The 22,139-nt window shown below is 49.3% G+C and overlaps 1 protein-coding gene across 1 annotated transcript; it reads left to right on the forward strand.

Moving 5' to 3' along the window:
• Positions 1-551: 551 nt before the first annotated feature.
• On the forward strand, positions 552-21,134 carry CILP (cartilage intermediate layer protein). Its single transcript, XM_059697970.1, has 9 exons — positions 552-690; positions 2,126-2,299; positions 4,187-4,279; positions 5,140-5,409; positions 6,543-6,722; positions 7,335-7,649; positions 9,146-9,254; positions 10,406-10,563; positions 14,055-21,134. The coding sequence occupies exons 2-9, from the start codon at positions 2,209-2,211 to the stop codon at positions 16,421-16,423; spliced, it is 3,585 nt and encodes a 1,194-aa protein (XP_059553953.1). The 5' UTR covers positions 552-690; positions 2,126-2,208; the 3' UTR covers positions 16,424-21,134.
• The last annotated feature ends 1,005 nt before the right edge of the window (positions 21,135-22,139 follow it).

Genomic DNA, 22,139 nt, shown 5'->3' on the forward strand with positions numbered 1-22,139 from the left:
CCGACAGGCATCCAGATGGAAGTAGGTAGGGTCAGAGAAGAGCTGTTCTCACCAGGTGACATCTGTGCCCCGCAATGCTTGTCCCTTATCCCTTCTGAGGTTCTCTGCGTGCACCCTCAGAGGCCAGAGAAGCTGAGTAGTTGTCCAATTCTAACCAGGCACCCCCCAGCTGAAAGGTCAGGTGGCCTGTGTGCCTAACAGAGTTTGGATTATGCGATAAAACCAACAGTCCTTTCTCGGCATGAGTGGGCCACGGCCAGGGGAGGGTGGGGGATCAGCAAGCAAAGTTTAGGCGAGAGCACACCACCCCCTGAGCGATGAAGTCCTGCCCAGATGTACAATTCCCCTTGGCCCCTTCCCAGCGCGTCTCAGTGCCCACCCCAGCTCCCCACCCATCTCTCTGCTCTGGCCTGTGGAGCCCCAGGCCGCTGTCCACTTGGCCCATCACCAGGCCCCGCGGCATCTTCCCATAAGGATCTGGAAGTGAAATCCCAGCCTCTGGGAGCTGCCTGGGACGTGGGGAGGGGAGAGAGAGGCCGAGCTTCCTTATGCTCAGATCTGGTTTCGCTGCTTCCCGTGGCGCACTGCCACAGGCTGAGCCACCAGCTGTGCTATATAAGGCCCAGAGGCCGGACCGCTGGAGAGGCAGAGACTTGGACCCCCCAGCTGAGGACTCCCGCTCAGGACACGGTGAGCTCCACTCCCATTCGCCTCACCCAACCCTGCACCCCCTGCCCTCCCCTGATCACTCCTCAGCGCCCCCTAAGAATACCCCCCTTGCTGCTTTAGAGTTCTCTTTTCCCTCATTGGCCCAAAGCCCTCTCCTTCCCCCATCTGAGGTCAGGGGCCCTCAAATGACCCCAGTCAGGATCTTTGTAGCTCTGGGAGCCCTGCTTCTTTCCTGCGGTCAGCCCGTCTGCTTTGTCCGAGAGCTCTGAGGAGTGTGGGATGGGGAGCCTACCCAGCAGACATGTGCCGAGGAAACTTCCGTGGGCTGCCAGATGGGAAATGGTTTTTCCACAAGGTGCCTCAGGCCACCTTGGCCTCCCAGACAGTCCCGGAGCGGTCTCAGACTGAACGCCGTGCAGGCCCATGGAGCGCTCTGCTCCCTGCTCAGAGCCCGGAGCTTGGGGTAAGACACACAAGAGCTGGAGACCTTGCGGAGGCCCGTGCCGCTGTCCCCTGGGCTGAGAAGCAGCTGGTGGTGGGGATAGTAGACGGTCTGCAGTGTGGGATGGGTCTGTTCTTCCCCTGGGACAACAGAGTATCTTCGAATATTTTTTCCAGAAAGGAGGAATCTCCCCCCTTCCCACTATACCCTGGACTTTGGAGGTTGAAGGGAACCATTTTTTTTTAATCTCTAAGAACTGGTCAGGTTCTGGGTTGACCAGAGCTCTGGGGAGCCTGGTCCATGCCCCACGGGCCCGAGTCCTTATTGCCTGGCTGCTTTCCTCTTCCTACTCCTGCAGCCTCTAACCCACAGTCAGCAGTTACTGGGGAGCCCTGGACTCTAACAGTGCAGCCCCTCTGCTCTCCTTCAGGGGGCTCCTGGTTGTGTAACTCCCAGCTGGACCCCAAACAAACAGGCCAGAAATGTGTTCCAGCTGCAGCCCGTGCACATCTGGGAATGTGTTCATGGAGGGGGTATGTCTGAAGCATCTGTGCCCTCCAGCTTGCTTGCCGTGTCACTATAGTCGGGGTTGGGGTTTCACAGCCTTAATATTGTAGCTTCTTTAAGAAAGAATGTGAGCCCCCTGAAAGGGTAGCAAAAACATGCCCCCACACCCAGGTCTCGGAAGTAATTAATGACTCACCCAGAAGTTGCTGGGAGGGAGCCCAGGCCTCTCCTCATTGGCAAGGAACCTGCTCTCCCTTGTGCCCCATCTCGATGTGGGGCCCTGGCACCTGGACCCCAGGGGTGAATCCAGGTCTGCCTCATCTGAACCCACATTCTGAGCCTCCGCACCTCCCTCGCTGCCTGCATTCGCAACATTGGTGGGTGTCACCTTCCACAAGACTTCATTCTGTGCACTCTCCCACCCTTGACAAGTCAAGAAATAATTCTGCTGAAGCCGTAAGAGGCGACTCAGAAACACGGGGCCTGACAAGCTTCGTTTCTTTGCAGGTCCCTGGATCTGAGACGCTTCCTAGGGGACCACGTTCCAGGGACGGCCTGACGTGGTGAAGCACCTTCACTCATCTTCCATCATGTTCCCCACAGAGCCCGGGGGAAAGATGGTGGGGCCCAAGGCCTGGTTGCTCTTCTTCTTCCTGGGCCTGGAGATCACCTCTGTGCTGGGTACAGGCTAAGTATCTGCTGTCTCCCAAATCCCCGACCTGACACGGCGAAGTCATGTCTGGTTTGGAACTCAACTACGCATCTGCCTTAAGCCCTGAGGCTGGTTTATAGATGTATTTAACATTTATACCCTGCTTGTTTCTCCAAAGGATTTGAGATAGTTCCCAATGTTAAAACTCACAGAACAGAATGTTTTAAGCGAGGAGAAGAATGAGCTGTCATGCAGAGGGAGGAAAAAAGATAAGAGGGCTGCCACCCCTGAGTGATACATTTAGCTCTGAGCTTCCTGGCAGCCAAAGCAAAAGGAAATAGCAAGGGATTCTTTTCTCAGTAGATTTGGGGGTCGATCTGGTTTTAGTTTCATGGAAATTCTTTTGGCCTAAAGCTCAATTTTATTTAGACCCTGCAGCCAAATTTCACAGACTGGAGAACCCCTTCTGGTCTCCTTGTCCTCTAACCCCATCTTCTGGTGACACTGAGTTCTCGAAGGAATAGGTAGAATTTGCTCACTAGACTCTCCAAGGCATCTACGCGTCAGAACTCCTAGTCCTATCCTGTGTACTCCCTTCCATCTGCCCTTTCCTTCCTGATTTCTAACTGCATACTCAGGTAAAGCAAAAATATATATATATTTTTTTAAATGCTTAAACCTCTCTTTTAAAGCTGCATGCCCCGCAGGCTTTGTGACCACAGATGCAGGAACAAAGACTGGCTCGGCGTCTTGCCAAACCCTGTGTGCCACCTCCTGCCTTGTTTGCTCTTTTCACCCTGACAGCTGCTGCTGTGTAACTGATTAAAATTCAGCCATCTGAAGGGAAATCAGAGTCGTCTGATTAGAGGAGCTCCTATCACCCCAATTAAAGAATTCTGATTTGGCTCCTCACATGAAAGTTAATTGCCTTTCAAAGCTTTTGCAGCCCTCTGCTCTCCTTTCTCTCTCCCGTTCTGGAGCCCCGACCCCGCCTCCGGTGGGTGGGGCTGGAAGCGATCTTGCACCCATCCTAAGGCAGAACCCTCCATCCTGGGGTCAGAAAATTGACACCCACTGCTCCAATTAGGCCAAGGAAGTCCTTTAGGGGGAGGATGGACTCTCAAAGCCAACTTTGCCAAGAGAAGGGAAATGGACATCTATGGTCCAGGCATTGAGCTAACAGGAGTTGTTGCTAACGCTTACTCAGCAGGCATTATGTATGAGGCGTTGTTCTAGGTGGATTTTATGAATGTGTTTATTTAATCTCCACAATCCTCTGAGGCAGGAACTATTCTAATCCTCTGTTTATGATGCGGGAACAGGGGTCAGATGAGTTAAGTATCTGGTCCAAGGTCACACAGGTAGGAAGTGGCAGAGCCTCTGGATCTCATGTTCTCATTCTTCATATACTTTAGGGATGTTCACTTGTTACCTCACAGACCCCTCATGCCAACCGGACCACCCTGTGAAGCGGGAATTAATATCTCCACCTTGCAGATGAGGAAAATAAGCCTCCATTCTTTCTGGCAAGGACAGGGTCGGACCCTAATGTAGGAGCTCTCACCCACTGGCTGCTCCCCATCGTCCAAAGACCCATTTCTAGAACGCGAGCAAAAAGAAAGTGACCGTTGGTTGAGCATGCACTACATGCCAGCTCCCTTTCCACTCAGTATCGCCCCGAATATGCCCCAGGGCCCTATGATGCAGGACTATTAATACAGCCCTATTAAGTGGGGAAGCAGGGTTAGAGGAATAAAGCTCTTAATGAGGTTGCAGAGCCAGTAAGTGGCAGAGTAGGGATTTGAACACATGTCCTGTGTTTATGCTCCATCCACCATTCTTGAGAGGCTATGAGAGGACTCGCTGGGCCCTGATAACTAACAGTTCTGGCCTCTCCCCCCACTCCTGGCCTCCAGGGAGGCAGATGATGCTCACCCAGTCTGTGAGAAGAGTCCGACCTGGGAGGAGGACCCCCAGCAACTTTGCCAAGCCTGCGAGTCCCCTGGAGAGTGAGTTGTGGCTGGAACTGGGAGGGGCCACCAGGGGGGTGTTTACTGAGCTTGGGCATGATTTCAGGGTTGTATGAAAACCCGCTTTTAAAAAGTTATGTTTTTATTGATTTCAGAGAGCGGAAGCGAGAGGGAGAGAGAGAGAGGTAGGAACATCAATGATGAGAATCATTGATCAGCTGCCTCCTGCACACCCCCGACTGGGGACTGAGCCCACAACCTGGTGTGTGCCGTGACCAGGAATCCAGTCATGACTTCCTGGGTCATGGGTTGACGCTCAACCACTGAGCCACATTGGCCGGGCTGGAAACCCACTTTTACAAGGCACTTGGCCTACGTCTTTGTCCAGGCAGAGGCACCTACTATATAGAACAGTCCAGAATCGTGAATCTGCCTGATATGTTTCAGGAATGCTGGAGGGCTTGCCGGGGCCACAGCATAGGCTGGAGGGGAGAGAGTGGGGGAGATGAGGATGGAGAGGTAGCCGGGGCCAGCTCATACCACCCTAAATGCTTGGCCAACGGAGTTAAAGCTGGGAGTGTGGGATCAACCCACATGAAGAAAGCTCACCCTGACTGCCGTGTCGGGGGTGGGGTCGGAGGCAAATTGAGGTAGAGAGACCAGGCAGAAAGCCAGGCTGCTAATATGGAGTCCTTGGCGGGAGTGGAGGGATGCAGAAGGGCAGGAGATTGGAGAGATGCTGGAGAGACAGATGCGATGGGCCCTGAGACCAATAGAGGGCGTTGGGCGGGAGCATGAGCGATATCAGGAATGACTCCCAGAACGGAACAGACAAGGGAATTGGAGCTCACCTGGGGCTCCAGGGCCTGGCTCCTCCCCAACCTGGCTCTATCTCTCAGCTCCTGGCGAGTGGACAACATGGTTCAACGTTGACCACCCAGGCGGGCAGGGTGACTTCGAGAGACTGGATGCCATTCACTTCTACTATGGGGACCGTGTGTGTGCTCGGCCCCTGCGGCTGGAGGCTCGGACCACTGACTGGATACCCGCGGGCAGCACTGGCCAGGTGGTCCACGGCAGCCCCCGTGAGGGCTTCTGGTGCCTCAACAGGGAGCAGCGGCCCGGCCAGAACTGCTCCAATTACACCGTGCGCTTCCTCTGCCCACCAGGTGAGCCTGTGCGGCCCCCACCCTTACCTGCCTCTGGCCATGGGACCTCTGGATAGCACACCTACACAGGCCCTGATTCCCTAGTAATAACCAGCCGGTGTCATGAGAGCCCGAATCTTCCTGTTCCGTGTTTCTGGGTGCTCTTCGTTCTCTCCACTTCACCGGGGCCGTGTGCCCGTGTGGTGAAAACCACAGACTCTGGAGCTGGGCTGCTCGGTCCCAGCCTGGGCCGGGAACTCTGTTCCTTAGGCCCTGGGCCTCAGGTTCCTCACACAGAACAGGCAATATTAGTAAATCTTCATAGGTTTGTGTGTGTTTTTATGAGGATTAAGGAAGATAATGAATATAGAGGGCTTAGCCCAGGTAACATTCACTAAATGTTAGTTTCCACTTAGTCCCTTTGTGCCGGATACTGTGCTGGTTATCAACATCATTCAGACTTTACAACTGGCCTGTGAGGAATCGCTCTGTTCAGAGAGGTTAGGTAACTTCTCATGATCACACAGCTGTAAGTGGAGAGCTGAGGTCTGAACCCATGTCCGTGTCTGCAGAGTCCAAAAGTTTACGCTCTTTACTTCCTCCCTCCCCACACTGGGTAATACAGAGCAAGCTGCCGGCTGCCCACTTTGTGGATGGGGACCCTCACCTCTTGGGGTTCTGTCAGTGCTCACAAGCCCAGGTGGCGGTGGTGGTCATCTGGAGTTGGGAGCTCAGGCTGGGCAAGGTCTCCTGGGCAAGGTCTGACGCCCCCGTTATTGCACACAGACCTTAGGCCAGAGGTGAGGAGGTAGGCATAAGGGGGTTTGATGTCTGAATCACCGCAGCCCCAGGCCCTGGTGGCTGTTTCCACACTGGTGGACAGAGAAGATGATGCTAACCCTGCACAGCCTGGGGCAGCATATCAGCTCCCAGTGCTTGACCATATGGTGTCTTTGTGCAAATTAGCGATGCCACTTCCTCAAGGCTCTTGACTTCCTTCCATTGAAAAAATCATTGTAGTAAATATGAATATCAGAGACATCTGTGATGTAAGTGAGGTCCTGCTCTCTGAGCAAAACTAGCCTCAGGGTCAGATTTCCTGACAGAGTTCCCCTGGGAGGGAAGTCAGACTGTCTGCCGATCCTGCTTTGCAGGATCCTTGCGCCGAGACACAGACCGGATCTGGAGCTCATGGTCTCCCTGGAGCAAGTGTTCTGCTGCCTGTGGTCACACTGGGGTCCAGACCCGAACACGCACCTGCTTGGCAGAGACAGTGTCACTGTGCAGCGAGGCCACTGAGGAGGGCCGGCTCTGTATGGACCAGGCCTGTACAGGTACCACTCTTGCTCCCGGTACGAGGCAGGGAATGGCGTGGAGGCTGAAGCAGCCTTCAGTAGGTTAAAGGGTCAGATTGAGATGGATTCATTCATTCATGCAGTCATCAAGTATTAACTGAGCATCTATTATGTGCTCTGATGGGGGCTAGGGCTATAAGGGGTAATGTGGGAGCACAGCGGTCCATTATCATAGCTTAGGGCCGTGGTCGGCAAACTGCGGCTCGCAAGCCACATGCGGCTCTTTGGCCCCTTGAGTGTGGCTCTTCCTAAGCCTTAGGAGTACCCTAATTAATAACAATGTACCTACCTATATAGTTTAAGTGTAAAAAATTTGGCTCTCAAAAGAAATTTCAATCGTTGTATTGTTGATATTTGGGTCTGTTGACTAATGAGTTTGCCGACCACTGGGGAATCAGGGAGGACTTCCTAGAGAAGGTGTCCCGAGCTAAGTCCTGAAAGATAGGTAGGAATTAGTCGTACAGGCTGATAAGGAAGGGTAACAAAGGCCTAAGGGGGAGGGGAAGCATATGGGAGTCCACAGGCTGAGGTGGGGCTAGGGGAGGGCCCGAATCCACATAAGACCTCCTGACGTGGCCCCTCCTTCCACAGCTTGTGACCTGATCTGCCACATGGGCCAGGCGAATGCTGACTGTGATGCCTGCATGTGCCAGGACTTCGTGCTGCATGGGGCCATCTCCCTCCCTGGGGGTGCCCCAGCCTCAGGGGCCACTGTCTACCTGATGACCAAGACACTGAAGCCACTGACCCGGACGGACAGTAGTGGGAGATTCCGAGTCCCTGGCTTGTGCCCAGATGGCAAAAGCACCCTGAAGATCACAAAGACCAAGTTTGCTCCCATCAAGCTCACAATGCCCAAGACCAGCCTGAAGTCAGCCACCATCAATGCAGAGTTCATGAGAGCAGGTACTTAAGTTCTCTGGGGTAGGGTGGGACTTTTAAATAAAGGGACTGCAGTGTTAAGAGCTGGTTTCCCAGTTTGCTTAGACCAGTGGTCGGCAAACTGCGGCTTGCGAGCCACACGCGGCTCTTTGGCCCCTTGAGTGTGGCTCTTCCACAAAATACCGACTTCAGCACATGGTCCACGAAGTTTCAATCGCACTGTCATGCGCGCCTGCACGTGGTATTTTGTGGAAGAGCCACATTCAAGGGGACAAAGAGCCGCATGTGGCTCACGAGCTGCAGTTTGCTGACCATGGGGCCTTAGACTAAAACTCTAAATCAGTGGTTCTCAACCTTCCTAATGCCATGACCCTTTAATACAGTTCCTCATGTTGTGGTGACCCCCAATTTCATTGTTACAAATTGAACATAATTAGAGCATAGCGATTAACCACAAAACAATATGTAATTATATATGTGTTTTCCAATGGTCTTAGGCGACCCCTGTGAAAGGGTCGTTCGAACCCCAAAGGGGTCACGACCCACGGGTTGAGAACCACTGCTCTAAATCCTTGCCATGACCTACAAGACCCAACATCATCTGCTCCACCCCCCATTACTTCTCTGCTCTGCTCTTCTATTGTCCTCCTGTCTGCCCCCACTGAGTCACTCTACTCCAGCCACAATGTCCTCCTATCTGTTCCTCACACACACAGGCACACTCCTGCCTCAGGACCTTTGCACTTGCTATATACTCTGTTTAGATATTGGCATGGCTTGCTCCCTGAAATGAATTCTTCCCTGGACCACCCGATTCAAATAGTCATTACAATACAGTGTGAGGTGTGGAGGTCAGGAAGAGACAGAGAGCGGCTGCGGGGTTCAGAAATGGTACAGAATGGCTGGAAAACTCTGCCGGAGGCAGCACAACAGGAATATCGTATTATTTAAAACAACCAACTCTCTTTTTTTCTTTTTAAGAAACTGGAAGTCTTTTATATATTTTTTTTTATTAATTTTTTACAGAGCAGGAAGGGAGAGGGATAGAGAGTTAGAAACATCGATGAGAGAGAAACTTCAATCAGCTGCCTCCTGCACACTCCCTACTGGGGATGTGCCCGCAACCAAGGTACATGCCCTTGACCGGAATCAAACCTGGGACCCTTGAGTCCGCAGGCCGACGCTCTATCCACTGAGCCAAACCGGTTAGGGCCCAACTCTGTTTCAATGGCTGTGCTTGGGGATCTTGGCTGGCACAAGATCCCCTTGGTTCTCCATTGCCTCACCTGGATGCTGCTTGAGAGGCCCCGGAAGCAGGCCCTAAGGTAGAAGAGGTGGGCTCCATTCTGGATCAGTACCCTAATTAGGATCTTTACAGAGGGGCAGGTGGAGTGTGGGGTGGTGGGGTGTGTGTCAAGTCATACAATTTTAACACTTGTCAAAGGACCCGAGGAAGCAAAGCTCTGGAGAATCTGTCACAAAGGAAACCCCAAAGCACCATTTCTCCTCTTCTGTTCCAGAGATTCCATACATTGTGAAGAACCCCGAGACAAAAGCACGGAGAGCTGGGCAGAGCGTGGCCCTGTGCTGTAAGGCCACGGGGAAGCCCAGTCCAGACCAGTATTTCTGGTGAGTATTCTGCCAGCTACCCTGCCCGATTCTTCTCTGGGCAACCAGATCTTTCTTGCACTTGGTCTGGTCTTATTTTTTTTTAATATTTTTTTTTATTATTGATTTCAGAGAGGAAGGGAGAGGGAGAGAGAGATAGAAACATCAAAGATGAGAGAGAATCCTCAATCGGCTGCTTCCTGCATGCCCCGCACTGGGGATCGCGCCTGCAACCGGGGCATGTACCCTGACCGGGAATCAAACCATGACTTCCTGGTTCATAGGTTGACACCAGCTGGGTGGTCTGATCTTATTAATCATAATACTAACCAACAGAATAAAGTTACAAGTAAAGCCCAGGTTCAGAGCCCAGAAGTTGGCACTTATGTTTTTCTGTTAATCCTCACTTGAGGATATTTTTCCGTTGATTTTTAGGGAGAGTGGAAGAGAGGAGGACAGGAAACATCAATGTGAGAAAAACACATCAATTGGTTGCCTCCTGCATGAGCCCTGACCAGGGCTGGGGCCAGGGAGGGAGCCTGCAACTCAGGTACATGCCCTTGACTGGAATCAAACCTGGGACCCTTCCGTCCGCAGGCCGACCCTCTATCCCCTGAGCCAAACCGGCGAGGGCCGGAAGTTGGCACTTATAAGTGGGGGCCACAGGGTTGAGGCCACACAGACAACCAGAAGCCCTGTGTGGCCTTCTCGAGGCTGAGGTCCCCACAGAGCCGCTCTGGTCTCTGGGTCATGACTTGCGAGGTTCCTCAGAACGAGGTTCCTCAGCCCTGCTTCCCTGACAAAGGCAAACGAGGTCAGCGTCCCCTGTGGCTGTGAGTCCTTCGCCCTTCAACCCTTCACAACCATGTTACAGCCGCTCTCTTGTTTGACCGCCCAGTGTTGCTGTGATGTCAGCTAGGAGGCACGGCTCCCATTTTATTGATCAGGAAGCTGATGCTAAGGAAGGTGAGATGATTTGTCCAAGGATCCATAGCCAGCGAGGGATGGGGCTGAGACTCAAGCAAGTCCCTTGACTCCCAGGCCAATCAGTGCTCTTGGGTGAGCTATGTCACGGGTGGTATTGGCATCGGCAGGGACCCACCCGCCATCTGTCTCTCTGGCTGCTTGCTATGGCACTGCCCCCTCAGGCTGCACCTCTCCATCCCCTGCAGGTATCACAACAACACGCTGCTGGACCCCTCCCTCTACAAGCACGACGGCAAGCTGTTACTGAAGAGCCTGCAGCGGGACCAGGCTGGGGAGTACTTCTGCAAGGCCCAGAGCGACGCGGGAGCTGTGAAGTCCCAGGTCGCCCAGCTGATTGTCATAGGTAAGCCTGGCAGGGTCCCTGGGGAACCTCTACTGCAGGACTGGGGAGCACCTCAGTGGACATAACTGGGCAGTAAAAACCCCAGCTTTTCTGTGCTATGCACAGTGCTACGTCCTCTGGGACACAAAGATGTCACAGACCCCAATTCTACCCTCTCGGAGCTGCCACCCCAGGAGAGGCAAGGAACTGTAATGAAGGGACGAGTAAAGATAGACAAATGCAGTTAAAGCAAGAGATAATGGGCTCTCTAGACGAGGGATAGAGACTTTCTAGGTAGGAGAGACCATGGGTGGCTCCTTGAGACAGCAGCATTTCAACTGGGGCTTAAATAGTGGTTCTTAGATTTGGATGCCCAGTGGGTTCACCTGGTTGGTGGTGTTAACAAAAACCCAGATGCTTGGAACTTACCCCCCTCCCCGTCCCCAAGAGAGATTTTTTAAAAAACAAACAAACAAACATATTTTTATTGATTTCAGAGAGGAAGGGAGAGGGAGAAATAGAAACATCAATGATGAGAGAGAATCATTGATTGGCTGCCTCCTGCACGCCCACACTGGGGATCAAGTTCATAACTTGGATATGTGCCCTGACTGGAATTGAACCATGACCTCCTGGTTCATAGGTCGACACTCAACCACTGAGCCCTGCTGGCCAGGCACCCCCAGAGAGTTTTATTTCATTGGCTTGGGATGTGGGCTGGGTATGCACAGTTTAAAAGCTTTCCCAGGTGATTCTAATTCACAGCCAATGTTATAAAGACCTGGCCTTAAAGCAGTGGTTCTCAACCTTGGCTGCCCATTAGAATCACCTGGGAATCTTTTTAAAATCCTGATTTCTGAGCCTCATCCTCCGGAAATTCTCTTTCTTTGTTATGGGGTGGGGCCACAACATTAGTAACAAAGAAACAGAATTTCCGGAGGATGAGGCCCAGAACTCAGGATTTTAAAAAGATTTCCAGGTGATTCTAATGTGCAGCCAAGGTTGAGAACCACTGCCTTAAAGAATGGCCAGATTAAGGGGCCAGTGTGAGCAAAGGTATAGAAGTAGCAAGTTGAGAGGCTTTACAGCGGTTCTCAACCTGTGGGTCGCGACCTCTTTGGCGGTCGAATGACCCTTTCACAGGGGTCGCCTAAGACCATCCTGCATATCAGATATTTACATTACGATTTATGACAGTACCAACATTACAGTTGTGAAGTAGCAACAAAAATAATTTTATGGTTGGGTCACAACATGAGGAACTGTACTTATTTATTTATTATTATTTTTTTTAATGTTAAGTGTGGATATATTTTATTTTATTTTATATATTTTATTGATTTTTTACAGAGAGGAAGGGAGAGGAATAGAGAGTTAGAAACATCGATCAGCTGCCTCCTGCACATCTCCTACTGGGGATGTGCCCACAACCAAGGTACACGCCCTTGACCGGAATCGAACCTGGGACCTTTCAGTCTGCAGGCCGACGCTCTATCCACTGAGCCAAACCGGTTTCAGCAGGAACTGTATTTAAAGAACCACTGCTCTATAGGAAAGGGGACCTGATTAGAGCTGGCTTTAAGGAGTTGGTGCCCTAACTGGTTTGGTTCAGTGGATAGAGCGTTGGCCTGAGGACTGAAGGGTCCCAGGTTCGACTCCAGTGAAGGGCACATGCCCGGATTGCGGGCTCGATCCCCAGTTGGGGGCGTGCAGCAAGCAGCCATCAATGATTCTCTCTCATCATTGATGTTTCTGTCTCTCTCTCCCTTCTTCTCTGAAATCAATAAAAATGTTTTTAAGAAAAGAAAAAGAAATGCGCTTGAGGGGAAAGACTTAAGGTCAAAATCAATCAGGAACCTGTACTTGGAAAGTGAGAGAGAAGGAGGATAGCTTAGTAATTGGCCTAAACAAAACCAAACAAAAGGCAGAGGAAGAGAAAATTTATTGGAAGGGTTCTGGAATAGTTTACAGACTCCAAGAAAGTTGAGCAACAGACCTCAAGGCACAGGACAGTTGGACCTTGGCAACAGTGGAGCCCTGTCAGCTGTGGTTCCCAACCCATAACACCAGTGCTCCCCCTTTGTCACAGTTATCTTTAATACTTCAAATATTTAACACTACACATTTACAAACTATTTTCTATTCTGAAGTTAAATTTATGGATAATAAGTTAACTACATATAATTGCCAAGTATATATGCACACATCCCAAACTATACCATAAAGGAGAAATAAAAATAAAATAATTTTCATACAAAATAATATGTGTTTCAATATCTAAATGCCGGTGTGTGTTTCTCGGCATCTGCAAGGGGTTCCAGGAATCTGGAGAAGGCTCTGTGTAAATTAATCAATAGTCCAGAGACAAAACATAATTTTGGAAGGCATTTTGGTTTCTTAGCTAAAGAAACCAAGTTCTCTTGTCTCTCTGGACCCCTTGCTTTTTATTAACACAAATTGTCCTAAAGCAAGGTAGATATACATATATCAAAGGCCAAGGTTTAGTATACAGAATCCATTGTCAGATTGGAGGAATTGCCTCTGGCTGTTCAGGTGTTTGGCCAGTAGGAGGCAGTAACATGGAGATTGAAATGCCCTCAGCTGTCTGGCAGCAAGCAATCATTTATGCATCCTTTTCAGGTTTGGGGAAATGCCCTCAGCCATTCCAGCAGGAAATAACATATGTGATTCAGCCCTTGCTGAGTCCCCAAGTTCCATCAACCTTTTGATGAAACTCTTGCATTTATGACATGCTGGAATTAGCTTCTGGCATCTAAAGGCTTTGGCATAATTGCACAAGAAAGCCAACCAAGAGGTCACACACTTGCACTTGAATCCTGTCACTGTGAATGTGGTAGCTGCAAATACTGAGGGATGCAGGGGTATCATTGTGGTGGTTCACATTCCTTGGGTAAGGCGGTAAGTACATGATTTTTCTGAGACAAGGAACAATTCTTGCTTTTTCCCCAAGCTAAACAAAGTATAATCCTAGCTTGATTTTTATGGTAGCTGCATTTTTGGAAAAATTCAAATTATGGTAAAGTCACATAAAAAAAATACTAGGCTCTGATCATTTTAAACAAGTTTTCCACCTATATGAATGTCTGGTGGGATATGTGAAAGTCATGCAGGATACAGAAAAAATCCTTATGCAGAAAAGTGCCAGGCTTTCCAGGTCACAGAGTAGTAATGCCCCCCCCCCCCCCCCCACTATATGCCAGCAGCACTCACAATTTGGGTGGTAACTCAACACACCCTCACAGATTTTAATGGCTCATCTCTAATGAGAGCCATTACTGTAGTGGTCTCAGCAACCAACTCTACTTCTCCATGTATAAAAGGGGCTTAGCAACAACAGCTGCTCATCTTTCTCAGAGAAGTTTGGTGATAATCAGGATCATGGATATGCAAGTACTTTGAACACGATAAAGCACTGTATAGAGGTGAGGTTAAGGTGTCTTTTGTGTAGGATGTGACCTTATATTTAATAGCCACACTGTTTCCCTCCACAGCCCCTGATGAGGCTCCGTGCAACCCAACCCCTGAGAGCTACCTTATCCGGTTGCCTCATGATTGCTTCCAGAATGCCACCAACTCCTTCTACTATGACGTGGGCCGTTGCCCTGTCAAGACCTGTGCAGGGCAGCAGGAAAATGGGATCAGGTGCCGGGATGCTGTGGAGCACTGCTGTGGCATCTCCAAAACAGAGGAGAGGGAGATCCAGTGCAGTGGGTACACGCTGCCCACCAAGGTGGCCAAGGAGTGTAACTGCCAGCGCTGCACGGAGACCCGGAGTATTGTGCGGGGCCGCGTCAGCGCTGCCGACAATGGGGAACCCATGCGCTTTGGCCACGTGTACATGGGGAGCAACCGTGTGAGCATGACGGGCTACAAGGGCACTTTCACCCTCCACATCCCCCAGGACACGGAGAGGCTGGTGCTCACATTTGTGGACAGGCTGCAGAAGTTCGTCAACACTACCAAGGTGCTGCCCTTCAACAAGAAGGGGAGTGCAGTGTTCCATGAGATCAAGATGCTTCGGCGGAAAGAGCCCATCACCTTGGAGGCCACGGAGACCAACATCATCCCCCTGGGGGAGGTGGATGGTGAAGACCCTGTGGCGGAGTTGGAGATCCCTTCCAAGAGTTTCTACAAGCAGAACGGGGAGCCCTACACAGGAAAAGTAAAGGCCAGTGTGACCTTCCTGGATCCCCGCAATATTTCCACAGCCACGGCCACCCAGAGTGACCTGAACTTCATCAATGATGACGGAGACACCTTCCCCCTTCGAACATATGGCATGTTTTCTGTGGACTTCAGAGATGAGGCCACCTCTGAGTCACTCAATGCTGGCAAGGTGAAGGTTCACCTTGACTCGACCCAGGTCAAGATGCCAGAGCATGTGTCCACGATGAAACTCTGGTCGCTCAACCCAGACACGGGGCTATGGGAAGAGGAAGGTGACTTTAAATTTGAAAACCAAAGGCGGAACAAGAGGGAAGAGAGAACCTTCCTGGTGGGCAACATGGAGATCCGAGAAAGGAGGCTTTTTAACTTGGATGTCCCTGAAAGCAGGAGGTGCTTTATCAAGGTGAGGGCCTACAGGAGTGAGAGGTTCTTGCCCAGTGAGCAGATCCAGGGGGTTGTGGTCTCTGTGATCAACCTGGAGCCCAGGACTGGCTTCTCATCCAACCCCAGGGCCTGGGGCCGCTTTGACAGCGTCATCACGGGTCCCAATGGGGCCTGTCTGCCTGCCTTCTGTGATGACCAGTCCCCTGATGCCTACTCTGCCTACGTCTTGGCAAGCCTGGCTGGGGAAGAACTGGAAGCAGTGGCATCTTCTCCTAAATTCAATCCAAATGCAATTGGTGTCCCTCAGCCCTACCTCAACAAGCTCAAGTACCGCCGGACAGACCATGAGGACCCACGGGTTAAGAAGACGGCTTTCCAGATCAGCATGGCCAAGCCAAGGCCCAACTCAGCTGAGGAGAGCAATGGACCCATCTATGCCTTTGAGAATCTCCGGGCATGCGAGGAGGCCCCGCCTAGTGCAGCCCACTTCCGGTTCTACCGGATTGAGGGGGATCGGTATGACTACAATACTGTCCCCTTCAATGAAGACGACCCCATGAGCTGGACTGAAGACTACCTGGCATGGTGGCCCAAGCCGATGGAGTTCAGGGCCTGCTACATCAAGGTGAAGATCGTGGGGCCATTGGAGGTGAATGTGCGATCCCGCAACATGGGGGGCACCCACCGACAGACTGTGGGGAAGCTGTATGGCATCCGGGATGTCAAAAGCACACGGGATAGGGACCAGCCCAATGTCTCATCTGCTTGTTTGGAGTTCAAGTGCAGTGGGATGCTCTACGACCAGGATCGTGTGGACCGCACGTTAGTGAAGATCATTCCCCAAGGCAGCTGCCATCGAGCCAGTGTGAATTCCATGCTGCATGAGTACCTGGTCAACCACCTGCCACTGGCAGTCAACAATGACACCAGTGAGTACACCATGCTGGCGCCCCTGGATCCACTGGGCCACAACTATGGAATCTACACTGTCACGGACCAGGACCCTCGTGTGGCCAAGGAGATCGCTCTTGGCCGGTGCTTCGATGGCACGTCAGATGGCTCCTCCAGAGTCATGAAGAGCAATGTGGGAGTGGCCCTCACCTTTAACTGCATAGAGAGGCAGGTGGGTCGCCAGAGTGCCTTCCAGTACCTCCAAAGTATCCCAGTCCAGACCCCTGTCCCCAGCACTATCAGAGGAAGAGTGCCCACCAGGAGGCAGCAGCGGGCAAGTAGGGGTGGCCAGCGCCGGCCTGGAGGGATGGCCTCCCTGAGGTTTCGTGGGGTTGCTCAGCAGCCTCTAAACAACTAAGTCTTGTGGTACTTCTCCCCCCACACCCCCGAACCTCACGTGACAGCTATTGTGAGACTGACGCACAAACTGTCACTTGGTTAATTTAAGCACATCTGTTCTGGTGCAGTTTGCTTGTTTGTTTCTTCATGCCTTTACTTACTGTCTTTGTCCCATGATACTGATTGGCGCGTAGCCCCCAAAATGGCAAAATAAAGCCTCTTTGATCTGTTCTTTAAAAGAAACACCAGAAATTGGCCATTGGCAAACTTTGTGGCTTTGACTGTTTTTCATCTGGTGCCATCAATAGAAGTCCCCTTCCTTTTCTTTTTGCATGGTTTTGCCCACCTTTACGATCATGATAATCTGAAGTTGAAGGTGAAGTAACCAATATAAAGTATACTTCCTGGTCTTGCTCCACAGGACGTAAGCAAGGTCTTCATCACTGTTCATACATATAAATGGTGGTAAAATAAAATAATAAACTCCAATATTTTTACTTGAAATGTAAATAAGTTATTTCTTTACTGGATCTGGAACTCTTAGTGCACATTTCATGTTAAGCTATTGACTATTGGGTAATTTCTCCACTGAGTCTGGAAAGTACATCTCGTATCCAAGGCACCAGGTCGGTAATTACATTAGCACGTTTCCCTTTACATTTGCTTTTGTCCTTGCTAGAAGCCCAGTGCAGCTCAGAGCAGACGTCGATAAATGTATGTTTTGTACTTGATTTTGAGACCACTATCCTGTCTTTGAACCCAGCTGCTCAGGGAGAAGAGGGGACTCTGGAAAGTGATCACAGGGTGGCATGAGCCGCTGCCCCCGTAAGTGGCAGGGCTGGGGAATTAGACACACACTCCACGGTCGAGTTTGCACTCGTGGATCATATTTTCCACTCACAGAGAAGAGCAGAGATTCCTGGAGCTGTGAGCATGTTCTGGACTCCTGAGCAAAGCTAAACACATGTCCCAATATGGTTTTTTCCCTTTCTTTCCAATACTGGGAAACGTATACAATGGCTTGGCCAAGTGGTCTTTCAGCAACCCCCACAGCCTGCTGCCTTCTCCAGCTGGGCTGGCTGGCCTCACTCAGAAATTATGGACTTTGTCTTCCTTCCTTCCTTCCTTCCTTCCTTCCTTCCTTCCTTCCTTCCTTCCTTCCTTCCTTCCTTCCTTCCTTCCTTTCTCTTTTTCTTTCTTTTTTCTTTTTCCCCCCCCCTCCAAGCTCTTCTAAAGACATCCACCTTTTCCAGACACCAGATTTCTATTGTGTGACAGCCCCTGTTCCTTGAGTAAAACAACTGGCCCAAATGAATAGGGCTTTGTTTTTGGAAAAGAGGTTTGGTTTAAAATAGTAAATCAGAGGCTGGCGGATGGTTCCAAAGTGATCTTGGAGACATGGACAGTCAGGGCAGAGGGGTGTGGGGTTGGGTAAGATGCACTGACTGCCCCTCTCCCAATCCCTCCTGTCAGGAAAGAGGCCATGGGGATCGGGAGAGGAAAGAGCGTTATTCATAATCAGGACAAAAAGCTTTCCTTGATCCCCTGGCTGGCCCAGTGCAGCTCCTTTTGGCCGCCTCTGGCCTGGACTGGATTTGTACTCTTGGATCAGTATCTGCCCAACTCTCAGGGGTTTGGTTCATAATCAATTAGAAATGTCTCTGGCGGAGCACCCCTTCCCCATGACCTCTGAGAAAGGGAGCGCATGCAGGGTTGGGCCCAGTGGCTTATGATTGATTGCTCCTTGACTCACTTCCAGACAATGCTTCCCAGGGAGCAGCTCTCACTGACTGCTTGGGGGTGGGGCTTGACTGACCTTCCCAAACGGTCGGTGTTCAACTATCTGCAGCACAGACGCCTTGCCATACTGCTTTAGGAGTCAGTGCGTGCTGCTTCAACCTTCCACCCGTTCCCTTCCAGCTCACGGGAGGGGTGCTGGGAGAGTGAGCTGGCTGGGCTCCCACCTCATGACCTTCCCTTTCTGTTCTTCATTGAGGGCCTGAATAACTGGACTCCAGCAGGTGGCAGCTGGCACCTGACTTCTTCACTTGCCAAACATTTATTGAGTACCTATCTACTCTATGCCAAGCCATGTGTATAGGCGGACTGGATTGTATGAGTATATAAAATATACCATACATAGTGGCACTACCACTTGAGGTGGTAGTCAGAGGGGGCTTCTTGGAGGAGGTGACATCTAATTTAAGGACTAAATGCTAGCTAGGAGCTTAAGCTGTGGCTGTCAGGAGCAAGGAGCACAAGCAGAAACAGCTTGGAGGCTAGGAGGGAAGGGCAAATACCTCGCCTTCAGAAAAGGAAACACTGTTGAGCTCATGGCACCTACTTTCTAAGCCTCTTGCTTCCAAAGACAGGTGTGCTGCCTGCTAGCTGCATGACTTTGGTCCATTTCCCTGGACCTCATTTTCCCTCTCTATAAATGAAAGAGTTGGTTATACACTAAAACTAATACAATATTAGAGGTAGAAGAGGGTGTAGGGGGATAAATGGTAATGGGGAAAATATTTAAAAATAAAGAAAAAAACTAATATAATGTTATATGTCAATTATATCTCAATAGCTTTTTTGCTTTTTTTTTTTTTTTTTAAGTGAAGGAGTCAGTCTAGCTTAGAATCTAAACCATCTCTAAAGTCCTTTCCATGATTTTCAGTGAGGCTAAGAGCACAGTTCCCAGGATGCCTTCGCTTGACCAAACTGCTGATGACTCACCGGGTGTTTCCCTCCCCCGTGGAGACTCTGCACACTGGATGGACAAAACGTTCATTTCAGAAAAACCCTGGGGTTTCGGTCCCAGCCTGCTGTATACTGGCTGGTCACCCAGTTACTGAGCATGAACTGTATGGGGATGGAAAGCAGATGGTAGGCAGGAAGGGCACAGGCCGAAAGAGAGCAGGGCCAATCAGGCTGCTTCTGCTCCAACCAAGGGAGTGTTCCAGGCAGGAATGCTCTCTATAGTTTGGAGAACTCTAGCAGCTAGGGTGATAGAGCAAAATGTCAGTGAGATATCAGGACAAGAACAGAGTCTTGAAAGATTGAGAAAATTTAAACAAGCCAAGTTGGAGGCAGTGCAGGGATAGGTGGTTTCCAGTATAGTGATTGGCCAGAGCAAAGGAATGGAGGTGGGGCTGAACACTGGAAGGCTTTTAGTTACAAGTAACTGGGGTGCCCGTAGACAACAGGAAGGACTGGAACCAGGAACCGCAACGCCATTGAATCCAGGCCATCACTCTCTCTGGTTTTGATTCTCTCATTCCCTCACACTCAGTGGTTTTTCTCTCTCTGTCTCTAACCCAATCTTGCTCTGCTTCTCAGATGGGCTCTCTGACTGTTTCTCCCTCCTCTTTCTAGGTCTCTCTCTGGTCAGCCTATTTCGCAGTCTCTTCTTCTTGCAGGCACCCTTAGATTCTCTTTGCAGATCAGCTATCTTGCTCGCCTGGATTCATAGAAGAGGTGGCCGTTTCTCAAGTCAAAGAAGAGTCCTGTCCTAAGCCCAGATTCCTTGGAGGGAGAATCTGATTGACTCAGTTTGAAATGGGGCTCCACCTCTGGTCTAACCAACTGTGGCTATAGTTGAGGGTGAGGGGCTTGCTTAGGGGCAGTCCTATTAGTCATGGTTGCTGAGGAGATGGGGCAATTCTTAGAGAAAAGGAATCCTGGCGAACTGGGAGACACTGCAAAAGGTGACTACTTCAGGTGACAGTGAACAGATCATTGTGGGCTTACCAGAAGTTTAGTGTTTTTCATTTCCAAACATCAAGGGATTTTAAACACATCAAATGAGATCTGTGCGGTACCTGCTATTTGAAATCCGATGTCTTGCTTCAAGACTTAGCAGTTGATCAGTTTTTGTAGTTTCCATGTGCAATTGAAAAAAAACAAAAAGTGTATTCCCTAATCATTGAGTGCAGGTTTCTACATAAGACCATTAACTCAAATTGTTAATTGTTCTGTTCAGTAAGTAAGGAGTGTGTTGAGATTGTCCACTAGATGATGCACTTGTCCATTTCTCTCTGTGATCCTCAATTCGGCTTTATATATTTGGAGGTTATTTTAATGGTTGCCTATTATGTATTGAATTTTTATGCTTCTTGTAAGTTGAATCTTTTATTGTTATATGTATAACTATGTTGTTTGTTCCCATAATGCTTTTTTGTCTTAAAGCCTATTTGGTATAATAATATATCTCCAAATTTTCTTTTGGTATTTGCTCACTATATCTTTTAACATCTTTTTGCTTTTAACCTTATTTATCATTTTTTTTTTGTTATTTTGTTCATAAGGTTCCACATATAAATGAAATCATATGGTATTTGTCTTTCTCTGACTGGCTTATTTCACTTAGCATAGTACCCTCCTGATCCATCCATGCAATTGCAAAGGGTAATATTTCCTTCCTTTTTTTTAGTGGTGAGATAGTACTCCATTATGTAAATATACCATAGCTGTTTTATCCACTTATCTACTGATGGGCACTTGGATTGCTTCCAAATCTTGGCTATTGTAAATAACACTGCAATGAACATAGGGGTGCATGTATTCTTTCGAATTAGTGTTGTGGATTTCTTTGGATATATTCCCAGAAGTGGAATCACTGGGCTTCTGTGTCTTTTAAAAACGTGTTTCTTAAAAACCGTATATAGCTGAGTTTTAGTTGATCTAATCTAATAATCTGTCTTTTGAATAGCGAGTCTCGTAAATATATATGATAATTAGTTGTGTTTGCACTTGTTTTTATCATCTTACCTGTTGATTTTTTTAAATCACCTTTCTCTTTTACTGTTAGCATTATGATTGAGCAATAGTTTTCTTATTCAGTTTTTCCCCTTATATTGATATGGGAGTCTTACGCTTTTTCTGTCCTTTTAGTGTTTTCTCTTAAATTATTTTTATAAACGGATTTTAACAAAATCAAAGTTAAATAGTATCTTCAGCCCTCGCCGGTGTGGGTCAGTTGGCTGGGCATCATCCCGTGCACCAAAAGGTTGCTGGTTCCATTCCTGGTCGGGGCACATGCACAGGTTTCAGCCTCAATCCCCAGTAGGGGGCGTGTGGCGGCAGTCAACCCATGTTGCTCTGTTGGCTCTAACTCTCTCTCTAAAAATCAATAAACTATTTTAAAGAACTATATCTTCGCCCCTCACAATATTTTAGTTATTTTTTGCCCCTCAAAGCAAGCATTTTAATATTACCATGTTTGTTTAGATTTATTTACATGTTTATCACCTTGGACCTTGCTTTTAAGGTTATTTTTCTTCTTCCTGAAAAATATCTTTTTAAAAAATATATATTTTAATGATTTTTTTACAGAGAGGAAGGGGGAGGGATAGAGAGTTAGAAACATCGATCAGCTGCCTCCTGCACACTCCCCACTGGGGATATGCCCACAACCAAGGTACACGCCCTACACCGGAATTGAACCTGGGACCCTTGAGTCCACAGGCCGACGCTCTATCCACTGAGCCAAACCGATTAGGGCCTGAAAAATATCTTTTAGATATTATTTTAGTGAAGGTCTGTTGTTGGTAGAATTATCGGGTTTTTGAAATTGGAATATAATTCATATACCATAAAATTCAACATTTTAAATTATACAATTTAAAAACTCAGTATATTCACTGAGTTTTAAAAACCACTATCACTGTCTATTTCCAAAACATTTTCATCCCAGGAAGAAATCCCATACCCAGTTACTCCCTAATCCTCCTCCCCCACTCCCC

Source organism: Myotis daubentonii, chromosome 1, assembly GCF_963259705.1.
Source record: "Myotis daubentonii chromosome 1, mMyoDau2.1, whole genome shotgun sequence".
Classification (NCBI taxonomy): domain Eukaryota; kingdom Metazoa; phylum Chordata; class Mammalia; order Chiroptera; family Vespertilionidae; genus Myotis; species Myotis daubentonii.

Bases quoted from the DNA above. Each gene is read 5' to 3' on its own strand.
- CILP (XM_059697970.1), top strand. From the start codon at position 2,209: ATGTTCCCCACAGAGCCCGGGGGAAAGATGGTGGGGCCCAAGGCCTGG. The intron at 4,280-5,139 runs GTGAGTTGTGGC...TCTATCTCTCAG, and splicing joins GCCTGCGAGTCCCCTGGAGA to CTCCTGGCGAGTGGACAACA. The intron at 7,650-9,145 runs GTACTTAAGTTC...CTTCTGTTCCAG, and splicing joins TGCAGAGTTCATGAGAGCAG to AGATTCCATACATTGTGAAG.